Genomic DNA, 16,060 nt, shown 5'->3' on the forward strand with positions numbered 1-16,060 from the left:
CTAACTTAGTTAAAAACGCCTTCAAACGTCCGTAACGCAACAATTTTCAAAAACGAGTTGTAAACGAATGGCTATGCTACTGTTAGGTAATTTGAGTATCACGTGTCAATTGGCCTATTCAGGCAGGGATCTTGCGATAATGAGGCTTAACACTTTTGTGAGAGGTTGCATTCTATGTGTGATGGTTTCAAAGAAACATCAAGAAACTTAGAAGTTTTCTTTAATAAAGTTTCAAAGAACGAAAGAAGAAATTACCTGACGAACTTTATTGCTGTGTCAATAAGTAATGGCCACAAAACTAAACTCAATTCTAATTTTGTTCTGGCGCTATCATTATCTTATTGACCTATCAATAATATGTCAGAAGCAAATTCTCCCACCAGCAGAAACCTGATTTTAACATCCACCGACCTCCAACTAATGAACTCGAATGTACCCAAGCCATATATGATTCTCATGAAATGCTGATGAAAATAGAAAATCACCTCCGGGATTCGGAGTTAAGATCTATTCACATGCCAATCATTTAAAATATTCTTAGCTAATCTAAATTTTCTCTGTATATTTTTGCATAGATACCCACTATAAAAACAAGCTAATTTTTGTATATTTTCAGTTCAAAATTTAATTTAAAATTCAACTTAATGAATTCTTTGACCCGTGTTATCGACCACGGCAATGGTGTCCAGACCAGCTACAGACAGACAAATTTTGGATCTACAGAATGCAGAATCAGCTACTGCGTGGATTATGTCTTTTGTGGCGAAATGTCGCGCAGAGAAGAAAGAGGACAAGGTCAACAACGACGGTACTTTACAGGACCTACAGGTAACCAATCTCTTCCTTAGTATGTGCGGGCAAGATGCAATTATTAAACTTAGGAGCTTAATGAGTCCTAGGAATTTGATAGACACTCCGTATAAAGACATCAGATTGGCGATTCAAAACTATATTTCTCCTAAAGAGAGAGTAGTAACGGCAGAAAGGGCTAAATTTCTGTCCGTTGTACAAGGTGTAGCGGAGTCAGACGACGACTTCCCATCACGTCTTAGAGAAGAAGCACGCTATTGTGACTTCGAAAAATTGAAAACAGCGGCCAACCCCGAAGATGAGTTGGTAAAAAATAAAGTACATCTCAGGTTTGAGGGACCCTGAAGCAAAACTTAGACTACTAGACGGTATTAAAGCACAACCAGCAATGTCGGTTACTGAAATGACCGAGAGTTTACAGTTCAGAAAACAAGCAATGGCTTTTGTAAGTTCTTCATCAGGTAATAAGCCCTTTAATGTGAAAGAAGAAGTTGGGTTCAACTTCAAAAAGACCTTTCGAAAACCAAATGAAAAAATTACGGCTAAAAAAAACAACAACACGTGCACTAGGTGTGGAGGTAAGCCACACTCTAGTGGACCCTGTCCAGCGCTAAGTAAAACATGCAACACCTGTGAAAAGGTGGGACACTTCTCAAAAATGTGTAGAAGCAGACCCCAACCAAATTCAGATAAGTACAATAAACAGAATAACTTTTGCGAAGAAGAAAATGTTTCTTCAGATCAAGCATCTCCAGCTTCGGTGATGGGAATGTTTTATACTAAAGAACAAATCTTTAGCATGTCTGTGACATGGAAATATATCTCAATAAAAATCTGTAAAGTAAAAATGCAGGTAGACACAGGTGCAGATAGCACAGTGATATCTTCAAAAATATGGACTGAGCTTGGTAAACCTCAGTTGGATGGTAAGATAAGACATCTTGAAGCTTATGATGGTCATCAATTAACGCTTCTGGGATCACTTACTTGTGACGTTGAGTGGAACGAAAGCAGACTCACTCAAAAACAACTTGCAGTTGTGCAGTCTGATAAAGAATTTGGACTACTTGGCAGAGACCTTCTGCCCAAGCACGGCGTGAACAGCATCACAGCCGAGCACCTACCTGCTGTGAAGGGTTACAAAGCTCATGTGAAGCTGATACCAGGAACACAGCCAATGTTCTACAAAGCCAGAAAAATACCTCTACCTCTTCAAGAAAAGGTCACAGAGAAGCTGGAACAAATGGTCAGACAAGGCATCCTTGAACCGGTACAGCCAGGAGGAGTCACTAATGCATCTCCAGTGGTGTGGCAGAGAAAGAAGAGTGGAGAACTGAGACTTTGCCTGGACTTGAAAGTGCACATCAATGGCAAGGTCATGGATGAGGACTACACAATACTGGACATTGAGACGATCTTCCACAACCTACATGGGGCTTCATACTTTGGCAAAATTGACCTCTCAGATGCCTGCTATCAAATTGAACTTGACGAAGAAGCTAAAGATATATGCACAATCAACACATCTCAGGGACTGTTCGAGATGTGCCGACTACCTAAGGGATTGAAAAACTCTTCTTCAATCTTCCAGAATTGCATCGAATCAACACTCAAAGGAATTAATGGTGTTGTGATTTTTCAAGACGATGTATTGGTGTATGGAACTACCAAGGAGCAGTTCGACAAGAGAATGCTTGCAGTAAAGAGTCGACTACGTGAGAAAAACTTTACTAATAATGAAAAAAATTCTAACTCAAAACCAGTCGATAGCGTTAGCTTTTTGGGATACTCCATTTCAAAGGAGGGAATAGCACCAGATCCCAAACATGTTGAAAAAAAATTCAAAAGCACCAACTAACAATAAACAACTCGAATCGTTAATTGGGCTAGCTAATTTTTACGGAAGAATGATTCCTGATTTTGCAACAAAAATGCTACCCTTAAATAACATGAGAAATAGCGATTTCTCATGGGGCAAAGTGCAACAAAAGACCTTTGAAGAAATAAAAAGTGAATTATGTGCTAACCCAATAGTACAGCCATATAGTCTACAAAAACAAGCAACAGTTACTACTGACGCCTCTGAAAAAACCATTGGCGGGGTTCTTTCGCAAGGAGGACATCCAGTCATATATGTATCGAGAAAATTGACTCCAGCGGAGCAAAACTACTCGAACATAGAGCGGGAAGCACTGGCAATTGTCTTTGTGGTCACAAGATTGAAGCAATTCCTTCTTGGAAGACGATTTACCTTACAGACTGACCACAAACCACTCAAATATCTCTTTGCACCAGACGAGGAGATCCCGAAGACAGCATCAGCGAGAATCACAAGATGGGCAATAGCTCTAATGGGTTTCGACTATGAGTTGAAGTACACACCAGGGGAGCAGATACCCCATGCAGATGCTTTGAGCAGAATGGATTTTGGCGAAGACGAATCGGACAACGATCGAGTGTGCTTCGCAATCAATAACATCTACTTCGCCCACACTGATTTGGTGACCCAAGCAGAAATCAAAACTGAAATTGGAACAAACAGACTCTTCCAGGACATAATGAAACGAATCAAAAGCGGCATTTGGAAACAATGTTTAGAAGCGGAAAAAGGATTCGAACAACAGAAAGATGCACTTACTTTACATAATGGAATCATCTTCAGAGGTGTTGTTCATTTCATTCCACCCAAACTACGACACTTGGTTTTGGCAAAAGCGCATGAGACACATCCCGGGAAGAATGCAACTGAGGCATCAGTCAGAATGATAGCATGGTGGCCTGGCATTACCCAAGACGTTCAACACTTTGTTAGTAAACGTAAGAATTGTCAATTGAACAGGCCTAGCCTGGGAAAAACGGTCTCTACGTGACCAGAAGCCGACGTTTGGGAACGGCTCCACATGGACTGGGGTTATGTTAAGGACCAAGGCAATATCTTAGTAATTGTTGACGCGGGTTCTGGTTGGATAGAAGCCTTCCCCACGGGAAATAGAACACCAGAAACAGTTAAAATATATCTTAGTCAAATCTTTGCAAGATTCGGAATACCAAAAACTTTAGTTTCTGATAATGGTCCTGAATTTGTAAGTGGTGACCTTAAACAGTGGCGTGAATCACTGGGAATTAAGAAAATGGAATCACCCGTCTATCATCCAAGAGCTAATGGACTAGCTGAAAGAGCAGTTCAGACAGTGAAGCGGGCACTTCAAGCGTGGAGTCCCAACCTTAATGTGTCATTTGGAGCATTCCTGCAAAAAGAAAAAGCACTGATGACACATCGCAACACTTCAAAGACGAGGAGCAAAACTCCAGTTGAACTCTTGTTGGGAGGCAGAGTGAGACTACCAGCAATAGCAGATTTCGACTTGTGCGAACCCATTCTATTCAAGGTCAACGAAAACGCAAAGACAATTCCTGCTACCTTCATCATCAGGAAGGGCTTGAACACATCTTTCATACAGCCCGAAAACTCAGCACTGACTATTCTAGTGAGCGACAACTAAATTGCGAGACTAGACGAGGACAATGTGAAAATTGAACCAGCAGTGGAGGAGACCATATCTCAATCAAAACAACAACTTCAGAGCACAGATGTGGGACCGTCACTTCAAGATGAAGCTTCTGCAGCCACATCATCTGCAGAGCATCAATAACCCGAAACCTCAGAGCCTTCACGAACATCAACAAGAAACAGAAAACAACCCGACAGATTTGGAGAACCTATACCCACAAACTTGCTTAAAAAAGGAGGAAGGATGTGATGGTTTCAAAGAAACATCAAGAAACTTAGAAGTTTTCTTTATTAAAGTTTCAAAGAACGAAAGAAGAACTTACCTGACGAACTTTATTGCTGTGTCAATAAGTAATGGCCACAAAACTAAACTCAATTCTAATTTTGTTTTGGCGCTATCATTATCTTATTGACCTATCAATCATATGTCAGAAGCAAATTCTCCCACCAGCAGAAACCTGATTTTAACATCCACCGACCTCCAACTAATGAACTCGAATGTACCCAAGCCATATATGATTCTCATGAAATGCTGATGAAAATAGAAAATCACCTCCGGGATTCGGAGTTAAGATCTATTCACATGCCAATCATTTAAAATATTCTTAGCTAATCTAAATTTTCTCTGTATATTTTTGCATAGATACCCACTATAAATACAGGCTAATTTTTGTATATTTTCAGTTCAAAATTTAATTTAAAATTCAACTTATTGAATTCTTTGACCCGTGTTATCGACCACGACACTATGTTTTTGGGAAGTTCTGTGACTTCTGCAGAACAAAATGCATTCGTAATTTCTCTTAAAAACTGTTTAGTTATTCGTTACAAAAGATCTAACGTTTATATCCCCTCTTACCATCAATATGCTTGTCCTTAGACTCCTTAGCTCTTGTAATTTTGAGCTTGTCAGAGTTCAGCTTGTCAATCTGTTTATCTTTTTCAGCCACTTCACTCTGCAAATGACCAGTGGCAGTCGAGTAGTAGTCTCTATCGTCTCTCATGTCCACAAACAACTTCATAGAGTTCCTCGATCTCGTCTCTTGTTGCGTCAACTTCTTCTGGATGTCGGATAGTTGCATGTCTTTTTGTGTTGACTCCTGTTTGTAAGATTCAGCCTGCTTTTCTATTTCTGTCACTTCATCTTTCAGGTTGTTGATCATTTTCTCCAATCTAAACAATTAAATTTTACATAGATACAGCTAGAGGTAGGAGTTTGTTAAATTAATGCTGATTAAGCTACCCTAGTGATAAGCGGATGTAAATAAGATGCTTGCAAGAAGAAAGGCATTCTCTTGCAAGTTTGCTTGCCAGATTCTTGCAAGATTGTTAACTCTTGGATCACTAGGATATGATATGCTGTCAAATACGGTCTGCGGCGTCAAATTGGGAAATATTAGCGCTTTTTCTCAATTTTGCAAAAGTAACAGTTCATTTTTTGTTGTTGATTTGTTTGAGACTGTTGATTTTTCTCACGATAGATTGCGACTTTCCTTAATCGTTGTATTTACAGCATTATAATGGTAAATGTATAAACAAAATATTTTCAATTTTCCCTCCTCTTATTAGGCTACATAAACCATTATCAGTGCCATAAAAAGCATCCTTGTGTTTTACAAATGGTAAATAAAGACACAAAAATTTTGTTCACGGAGGGAAAAGGGGACAGTTCCGTTTATTTCTTCTCTGTTGCTTATATTTATTTATTAGTGAGTGGTGTCTAACTTTCCCTTTTCGACCTCCTGTCTGGCCTTCTCTTCCCCCAGTCTGTTCATCTCTTCGTCTCTCTTCCTCTTTTCCCTCTCCAGTTCAGCTATCCTCTCCCTGTGATCTGCATTCGCCTTCATCTGATCTTCTAACTTCTTCTGTGTAGACACTCCCTCGTGTCTGATTTGCTTTATCTGCATCACAGAGAAAGCTATTAACTTGTCTATCAAGAAAAAAGTGCTCCGTCACGTGACTTAAATGCAACTAAAAGATATTCAACGTCGAACCGTTTTATGAACAATATTTGCTCATTTTAAATATTGGTCTCAGAATTTCGAAATTTGACGCAACAAGAGCCGTAATTGGTTTGTTATAGAGAGCAGGCCTTCTTTGTCAAATGAGGAACGAGCATCATGAAAGCTTACAAAAACATCTATAACAAATTTGCATATAGGCTCAATTGTTTTTAAGCTGGAAGAGGAGTTATACTGATCTTCGGCTCTTTGTGGTCGGTCAAAGTGTCAGTGAACCGGAAAACAAAAGGCCAAGTTTTAATGTCAATCTTATAAAAATGAAAAACAGAAAAAATGGATTGTTTTTTGATATTGCATGATTTTGAGAGACCAAGAGAAAAGTTGGCGTGAAAACAAAAATCAACCATCGGTAAAAGAAAAACAATTTGTTCCGTGCGGGGTTTTCAAATATTGCTTTCTTTTTCGCCAAATTGTTTTTCCAAAAATTATGAAAAAGTAACTGTTTTAAAGCATTTCATAGCTATAAGTTAAGCGAATTTATTAGACTTTTAGATGTAATTTAGGACTAGGGTTTACCATTGGGCCGTTTTAGACGCAATTTACTAGTTTAAGCTTTCTTCTTCTTGTAACTACAGTTTATGGAGATTTTACGGGCGCTCCAGGAGAATTCACTAAACCATGTTACATCTCTGCCTGTAATTGTCTTTTTTTCAAAGTTATGGTAACGCTTCGCCTTTGAATGGGCTCTTATTAATAGTTTCATCTAGAACTATTCTTCGGTTTTTTTAAACAAAAAGGAATTACATGAATGTTTGATGAGTCAGTTAATTTCTCGTATTACGATGCATGAGAGTCCCTAAAGTGGTTTCACTAACCTTTCAAGTGCCCAGTAAGCTAAAGTTAATTGGAAAGCTTTGATTCCAGGTGAAAAAATCGAAGGATTTTGAACAAAAGAATTATGCAATTTTCCGTGGATGTTTCTCAGCATTTTAAATTTGTTTTAAATTGCTTATAATTTCAGATTGATCAATGGTATTTTGCGATGAAATTTTTGTAATTTCTCTTGTTTGATGTATAATTATAGGTCTAAGTTTTAATTATAGGGAAAAATGTAGCAACGTTCTTTATTATTTTAATTTTTTTCAAATTTTCTTAATCTTTCAGTTTACTCGACTTAAACTTTAATAAAAAGCAATAATTTTTTTTAAATCTGCAGTTGTCCTAAAAATCAATCTTTGCACATTAAATGTTTTGATGATATTAGCGACAAGAGCGCTAGCAAATTTAAGTAGAGTTTTGATACATTTTTCCAACTTTTAAACATTCTGTTGTTCCTGTGCCTGTCTGTTGCCATATGACCAACTTGGTAGTATTCAAATTAGTTGTTTTGCAACTTTTAAAGATAAAAACTCTGATTTGTGGGCATGAGCATCAAAAGAAGGAGACAAAATGTTAGCTATTTTAGGCGCATTTATTGGATTTTTAGATGCATTTCAGGGCTAGAGTTTATTTTTTCTGCCATTTTTGAGGCAATTTACAGGTATATGCTTTCTTTTCTTAATATTTACAATCTACGGGCTTTACGGGGGTTCAAGGAGAAGTCACTAAACCATATAACATCTATGCTTGGATTTATCGAATTCTCCCAGCTTTTTGAATTTGTTTCAATTTAGTATTAATTTCACATTGATCAGGGGTATTTTACAGTGAGACTTTCTCTTATCTCTTGTTGGGGACATGATCATGGGTCTCATCACGAGCACAAAAAATTTATACTGCTATTCGTCATTACTTTAAGTTTTTTTTTTATTTTTTTTCTCATCTTTCAATTTCCTCTAATTTAAGGAGCCATTAAAACTTTTTTAAAACCTTCACTTGTCTGAAAAATGACAAAAATTTCGATGATATTAGCGTCAATAACTTTAGCAACTTTTCAGCAAACTTTTGACTTTTGATAAAATTTTCAAACTTTTAAACTTTTATTTGTTTTTGTGCCTGTTTCTCGCCTCTATGACCAGCATGGTAGCATGCAACTTATACCAGCATGGTAGCATGCACATAGCAATGCTGCTCATAAAAAGAACAGTCTGAATTGCGGGGAAAAAGGGCAACTGAGAGCAGGCCGCTGTAGCCTAATGCTGTTCCACTGCGATTACCCAGGAACCAAACCCGGGTTGAATTTTTCCGCCCAAAATGATGTAAGAGTTGGGCTGCAAATGGGAGGATTTTTTAGGAAAATGCAGCTCAAAACTCTTACGTCTTTTTGGGCTGCATTGGGTTTCCAAGGGGAGTAAAATGGTGTAAGAGTGAGGGGGTAAAAGACAAATTAACCCCCCACTCTTACATCTTTTTTGGTCTGCCAAGGGGGTAAAACGATGCAAGAGTTGGGGGGTAATTTGTCTTTTAACCCTCACTCTTACACCAATTTACCCCCCTTGGAAGCCCAATGCAGCCCAAAAAGACGTAAGAGTTTTGAGCTGCATTTTCCTAAAAAATCCTCCCATTGCAGCCCACTCTTACATGGTAATTTCAGTCAGGGGGGTAATTCCTTAAAAGTCCTCCCATTGCAGCCCATTGCAGCCCACTCTTACATGACAATTTCAGTCATGGGGGTAATTTCTGAAAAGTCCTCCCATTGCAGCCCATTGCAGCCCACTCTTACATGGCAATTTCATTCAGGGGGGTAAATCCTTAAAAGTCCTCCCATTACAGCCCATTGCAGCCCACTCTTACATGACAATTTCTGTCATGGGGTAATTCTTTAAAAGTCCTCCCATTGCAGCCCATTGCAGCCCACTCTTACATGGCAATTTCAGTCAGGGGGGTAATTCCTTAAAAGTCCTCCCATTGCAGCCCATTGCAGCCCACTCTTACATGACAATTTCAGTCATGGGGGTAATTTCTGAAAAGTCCTCCCATTGCAGCCCATTGCAGCCCACTCTTACATGACAATTTCAGTCATGGGGGGTAGTTCCTGAAAACTCCTCCCATTGCAGCCCATTGCAGCCCACTTTTACATGGCAATTTCAGTCAGGGGGTATTTCCTGAAAAGTCCTACCGTTGCAGCCCATTACAGCCCACTCTTACATGACAATTTCAGTCACGGGGGGTAGTTCCTGAAAACTCCTCCCATTGCAGCCCACTTTTACATGGCAATTTCAGTCAGGGGGTAATTCCTGAAAAGTCCTACCGCTACCGTTGCAGCCCATTGCAGCCCAAACTTACATGGCAATTTCAGTCATGGGGGGTAATTCTTTAAAAGTCCTCCCATTGCAGCCCATTGCAGCCCACTCTTACATGGCAATTTCAGTCAGGGGGGTAATTCCTTAAAAGTCCTCCCATTGCAGTCAACTCTTACATCATTTTACCCCCTCTGAACAAATTACCCCCACACTCTCACATCAATTTACCCCCCATAGACAAATTACTCCCCATTCTTACATCAAAATGGGAGGATTTTAGGGAGGACATTCGACCCGGGAAGTTATTATTATTTTCTTCGTAACTATCATTTTTTATTGAAGCGCCAACCATGTCGTATGTACTAATTGAACAGAAACGGCATTTAAATGTCTGTTGAGAATAATTGTCATTGAGTAAGAACTCGTGAACAACTTTCCAAAACAAATCTTCAGTTAGAAGATTCTGCTTTTAGTGCCTAATCTCATTCGTTTTCTGAATGACCTTAAGGAAATAAACAGTTTGCTCACGTGAGTAATTAGTTTTGTCATGGTTTTTGAGTCATGTTTTCCTTCGTGTTGATTTGCGGAGTTTTATTAAGGTGTGATTGAAGAGAAATAGTTAGGTTGAGCAAAGTTCTGTGCGCAATATTTTGCCTATTTTTGCAAAGCTGATTATTCTTTTCGGGAATTTGACATTTCGCATAGACCAATGCCGAGATCACTATTGTCCAGATTACAAATACACGCCTTGAGCAATTTACAATTACACTCAAATGCTTAAATAACTGACCTTATAGGATTGAGCAGCTAAAAAAATATAAAGTCGCGGATAATTGCTGCGCAATTGCCGGCAACCTATTTTGGTAACCTCGATGAATTTTTTTTCTGTTATTTCCATGTGTAGTAATGTGGATTATGCGGTAACAAATTGTACAAAAGCTCCGCATACCTGTTAAACCTACATTAAAAAATCTTTGCTTAGGTTAAAAGTGTTTGCTTTATTCGATGTCAACAATACACATTCTCTCAAAAGATGAAAACTTTGAACTAATCGGTGAAATTATCACTTAATGCTCTTCAGAGGAGATCACCACTTAAGAGGACTATGGTCAAAAACGGTCCAACATTTTCAGGAAATTATCGCTTTTGATATTTTTTGGGCGTTAGTTCATGACCTGACCCTTCGTGACCTCTACTTTAAGATGGTAAAATATTAATCTCAATCAGGGATATTTTTTGGCAGTTCATCTTCTGTTTAATACCTGATCCTTAGCTTGTGCCAATTGCCCTTGAAGATTGTGGGTGTCCTTGATATAGGAATCCCTCTCCTTCCTGAGTGCCTCACTCCTCTGAGAAAGAGTCTTGATCTTCTCATTCGCATCTCGCAACTTCTTCTCCAGATCTTTCACTGACTTCATCAACACTCCCACTCTGTTCTTCAGCTCACCCACTTCCTTGTCTCTGATCTACGCAAAAACACACAAGTTCAGAGTCCATCTTAGCGTTCATTTTCATCTGGTCAAACCATATTGCCGACATTTTTCTCTGATCAGACCATTCAGGACCCAAAATACTTTTGATCAGTATGGCCCATATGACAGGTACTGCAATGGAAGATGTAAGAGCTGACCAGAAGGCCCGGGATCAAAACTGGGTAAGCGATTCCATATTTGTGATGGAGGAGTGCATAGAATGGGATTCATTTTTTTGAGTTGCGCTGAATGCGGTGAAAACTTGCCGCAATTCAACCTTTTTCTTATAAAATTTCCATCAGGAAAATTCCCTGTAACTGGGTAGAAAAAGTCTTAACCAATCAAACAGAGAGCTGCTTCAGTACCTTCAACTGGTCTGATTGTTGATGATACGAGGTGTTGAGACGATGAAAATCAGTTTGGATCTGTGCCTTCTCATTTTTCATCCGATTAGTCTCGTCAATTTGGGTTTTAAGTTGACTTTCCATTTCGCCGCAGCGCATCTTCAACGACTGGTTTTCGTTAATTGTCTCACGAAGTTGTTCGTTTGTTTTCTTGAGGTTTAGCGCCCCGTGTTTCAGTTTGGACTCCAAGTCGTTGCGGATATTTTGGAGTTCGTCGCGTTCTCGCATCACAGACTTTTTATTGACCTCTTCACGTGTTACTTCCGCTTTCTTCGCTTCCAGTTCCTTCCTGAAATAAACGTTGCCCTGTAAATTAAAAAAAAATCATAAACTATATAATAATATATCTGATATGAAAACCCAACATAACTGGAACGGCGAGGTATTTTTTTAGCTGAACTTTATTAAAATTACCAAAAATCTGTAATGTCATCTGCTCAATATCAGAAGTACCAAGTGATTTTACACTTGTGGAGAGCAAGTAAATCTACCTGAATCGAGTTATTGTAATATTTTACCTTAATTGTTCCAACCCTCAATTTTGTTTGGGAGTTAGAAAGGTTATGCTACCCTGGTTTTCTTTGGTAAGTCATTGTTGCCCGATTGATTTCTTTTGCGGAGATAATCAAAAATGGGCTTCCATTGAAATGAGCTTGAATTGTATCTCGAAATTGAAGCGATCATTTGAAAAACCTTAATTGATCAATTTTCATATCCCGGCTTCAATCTTTCATGATTTCCTACATTTAATGATTCGTGAACGCTTAAGTGCTTAGATGAACTTTTATTAAAAACTGTAAAGAACAAAAATCTCGTAAAACTTCTATTGGAAGCTTCTTGACTATTAAACAGATTACAGAAAACCAGATGTAGAATCGAAAGAAAAAATAACACACAGACATAAAAATGTATAGTTCCTCTATATGTGAAACAATTTTGAGCACATCTTTATTTGATTATTATTACTGAACAAAAAATAAGTTCAAAATTTTTTTAAAACTCAACTACTTATAAAAGAATGCGGTAATTAGCAACATTTGCTAACCGAAAATCGACATATTGGGGTATTCCTAATTGCGTGAAATGGAAGAGAAAAATCAACAATGGCACAAATTTTGAGGAAAATTGATACTTATTATGTCTTCACCTCGTTCAGTTTCGTCGTGGCACACAGTTTTATGAGCATCATAAAACTCATTAATTCACTCTAATGTTGTAAATATTAGTAGCGTAACAATCGTGAACGGTTGTTACTGCGCTTCTTTTTTACAACTCCAAAACGAGTAGCGGTGAATTTTTTTGCTCGGTAACTGCGCTTTTTACAGAACCAGAGCCAATTGATGCATTTTAAGAGAAGTGTATAGGCCAAACTGCTAAAAAATCACAATCAAGGAGAAGTTTTGAGACAATTTTTGTCTAATTGATAATCTGAGAGAGGGGGGGGAGAGAAAACTTAAGTTTACAAATTTTGTCGGAGTGGGCAATCTTTTCATCACATCCGGTTTTTTATGTTTTTAATTTCAGCAAGTGCACTTTTTCCGCCAAGATGAACTTTCTAACAATAAAATATTACAAAATTATACAATTGAGACAACTTTGGATTTTTAATCATTTCTTGAAAGATAGATTAAGTGTTGAGTCCTTTGTTTTCAATTATAGACTATTTAAGCCGTCTTTATGAAGTCTTATATTTAGTGAAGTCTTAATGCCCATGATAGCATTGCAAGTGACAATTATTTTTGATTCGGTTGAAATTAGTTTAATTTTGTCATAACTTGCAAACACTGTCAACTTTGTTGTGTTTTGAAAAGTGTGGTTTATGAGCTACCACTGTTACTTGGATTTATTTGATTGTATATATTACTGACCATGGCCTCTCAGTGATATAAATTATGACTGCGAGACCTCAATGATTGATAGGCTAAATTTTACTGAAAAAAAAACAAATTACACACTTTCGTATAATTCGCTTTAGAATGTTTTTGTCCTTGCGGTAGTCATTTACTGGTCGTGGACAAGTCAGTATGATATATGCGTGTTGAGAAAAACTATGGAGATATTTAGCTTGCATTGAATTTCGTAAATAGCAATCTAAAAAATTTTCTTCAGAATTTTCGTTTTGTTTTTATTTTGCTACATGGCTCTCCTGTTTTGCATTGCTTTTAATGTTTAATTCTAGGGGCAGCAGTCCTCTAATGATTGGGCGGAAGACGTACCACAATTTCTGTTGAAGCAACTTGACTTGGAGTCGTATCCTCACCGTTTATTTGGAATACAGATTTCAGAATGTTTCTTTTCTCTACTTTTTCTTCTGCTTGAAATTAACACAAAATAAAGGGACTAATCAGATCATTAGCTGGCGATGTTTGATACTAAGTATTCGAACTATTCGCTGTTTTTTGGCCAGGTTTTTTATTCTTTCATTGTCAGACAAAAATTTTTTTGACTTTGTCTATTTTTGTTCCTTTCTATTTCAATAATTTGCAAAACTATTGGCCTACTTGACGCTAATTTATCCCTTCCCTTACTATATTTGCGAAAAAAAAAGAAGTTTCTTAGCTAAACAAACTAAAATCAGGTGAGTCAAAGTTAAAAAATCCGAGAGTCAAAATCCAAAAGGAAACGGGATTAGCGCATAAAGACCATTATACATGCTGACTGCCTAAATTTTGTTTTTTAAAGTCTTATATGCAATTCACATTATTTATCTTTTGAAATACAATTTGCTCTCCATAACGGTTCTATTTTTCTCAAATGGTCTTTCTTCTTGGAACAACCAGTTTTCATAAAACCAAATTTCGTGATTTTTGCAAATTTGCCCCTTTTTTGTAGGTTTTTGTTTTCTTTTCACAGTATTACAATAATGGGCGTCATTTTACTTACAAACATTGTGACCTGCTAAAAATGCAAACGAAGATTTTTATTGTTTTTAGTGATCAGCTTAATAATTAATTGATTGGGGGGACATCGTTTTCGTGCATAATTTTTCGTGCATTTTATTCGTTTTTGCCTGTATTTGTCGTTCTTTTTGTAGTCGTATGACATATTCTGGATAATGAAAGGCCTCAGTCGCTCTCTATTGAGTTATAAAAGACTCTCTCAATGATTTCATTTGATGCGCAATGTTTGTAATCAGTTCGAATTTAATTCTTTTTTTTTTTTAAAAAAAAAGCAATGTTTCGATAAACTTTTGACGGCGCTTTTGCTCCTGTCTACCGACTTGTTGCCAAGTCGCCCTGAGGTAAAATCCCATGTTTTGTTCCAAAAAGTACTGGTTAATTTTCTTAGTATAATTTTTATCTGATGCCATTTTGATTTGGTTATTAGTGGTTTTCAAAAAATGGACAAGGAGTTTTGGTCGTAATTAATATTTGTAACTACTTGATTTTTATTGCCGTCTTTTCTGGTAGTTATATTATGGTAGCCACAGGTCCCATAGGCCCTCTAGAGTAGATTGTTTTATTCTTTTAGTGGTTTGTTGTACTATATGGTGATATGTTAATTTTTTTTATCTCTTCCTCATTTGTTAGACAATTAAGTGAAAAATGTGAATGAGCGGGGTCGGAACTTAATGTACGAACGCATATTACCCAGCCTCCTTGTTTTGTTTTCTACTTTTCTTCATCCAGTCGCAATTGAGGTAATGAAAGTCACTTGCGTTTAGTTTTTGGCTATCTGCTGGCCGATTTTCAAAGAGTGAAACTATTGTTTTTCCATTTAAGCTCAAACCATGTAAAGTTGTTCATTTGGATAGAAAGGAACGGGCAAAAAATTCAAAAATTTTTTATCGAAGTTTCAAAACAACTGAAATTAGAAATTAATTTCTAAAAATGAAAGACTGCTCGCTGCGAATCTTAAAAAACATTCAATTGGTCCATTTTAAAAGTTTTAAACAAAAGATGTTTTTATTTTCACTCTAATTTGATAAATTTAATCATAATGTTTGGAATTCGAAGGTCCTGAGTCATGAATTTTTTTTAGAAATTTTGAGCAAACTTTTTTCATGAATATTTTGGAGGCTGATTGTTCAAATCTAAACTTTGGTTTAGATTTTTTGTCTGCTCTCCACTCATATGATCATATGATCCAATCAAATGGTTTACAAGAAAATTCCATATTCACAAACGATCAAAAAAAATTACCGCGCTCGATCTAATGAGACGCTTAATGAAAAGCTTTATTATGAAGTATATTATCAGACCTAAGTGCATTTATCCTGCTGAATCTGATAAATGGTGTCTGGTCTGTTCATCCTTTTCTTTTTATGGCAATATCATGATACCCAGGTGACTTTCTTTCGTTTCACCTCAATTTCATTCCTTCAAATAGTTGGATTTATTAACATTTGGCACTGTAATCAATCGGCCATGTTTTAGCTGCCCTATGGAACTTGATATGAAACTTTTACAACAGAACGTGGGATCAAAATATGTGCTTAATTATCAGATATATGCTTCTACTGGAGACTGCTGATTTTGATGTGTTAGTTTTCAGGGAAACATACGATTTAACTCCTAGGTTAAATGCAAACATATTCATAAACACACTATTTATTGGCCCTATTTATTGCCCTTTGAATTAAGTTTCATAAAAAACGATAAAGTTTTATCTAAAATTTCAAACCTGAGTTCAATTAAGGCGTTGTGCAAGTCCGCCTTTTCAACAGCTGCAGTCTCCAATCTGTCCTGCAGGCTATTGCACTGTTCCTGCAGTGCCTCAT

At 37.2% G+C, this 16,060-nt stretch overlaps 1 protein-coding gene across 1 annotated transcript in view; it reads right to left on the bottom strand.

Annotated features, from left to right (window-relative positions):
* LOC142339872 (cilia- and flagella-associated protein 58-like) overlaps positions 1 to 16,054 on the bottom strand; it is a 47,368-nt gene extending 31,314 nt beyond the window's left edge. The window contains exons 1-5 of the mRNA XM_075390191.1: positions 15,964 to 16,054; positions 11,302 to 11,629; positions 10,727 to 10,930; positions 6,047 to 6,222; positions 5,181 to 5,494 (exon numbers count right to left, since the gene is read on the bottom strand). Of these exons, the coding sequence (XP_075246306.1) occupies positions 5,181 to 5,494; positions 6,047 to 6,222; positions 10,727 to 10,930; positions 11,302 to 11,568 (961 nt within the window). The 5' untranslated portion in view covers positions 11,569 to 11,629; positions 15,964 to 16,054. The remainder of the gene's footprint in view (positions 1 to 5,180; positions 5,495 to 6,046; positions 6,223 to 10,726; positions 10,931 to 11,301; positions 11,630 to 15,963) is intronic.
* Between the last annotated feature and the right edge of the window lie 6 nt (positions 16,055 to 16,060).

The sequence above is a fragment of the Convolutriloba macropyga genome, chromosome 5 (assembly GCF_964194025.1).
Source record: "Convolutriloba macropyga chromosome 5, txConMacr16.3, whole genome shotgun sequence".
NCBI classification, from domain to species: Eukaryota; Metazoa; Xenacoelomorpha; order Acoela; family Convolutidae; genus Convolutriloba; species Convolutriloba macropyga.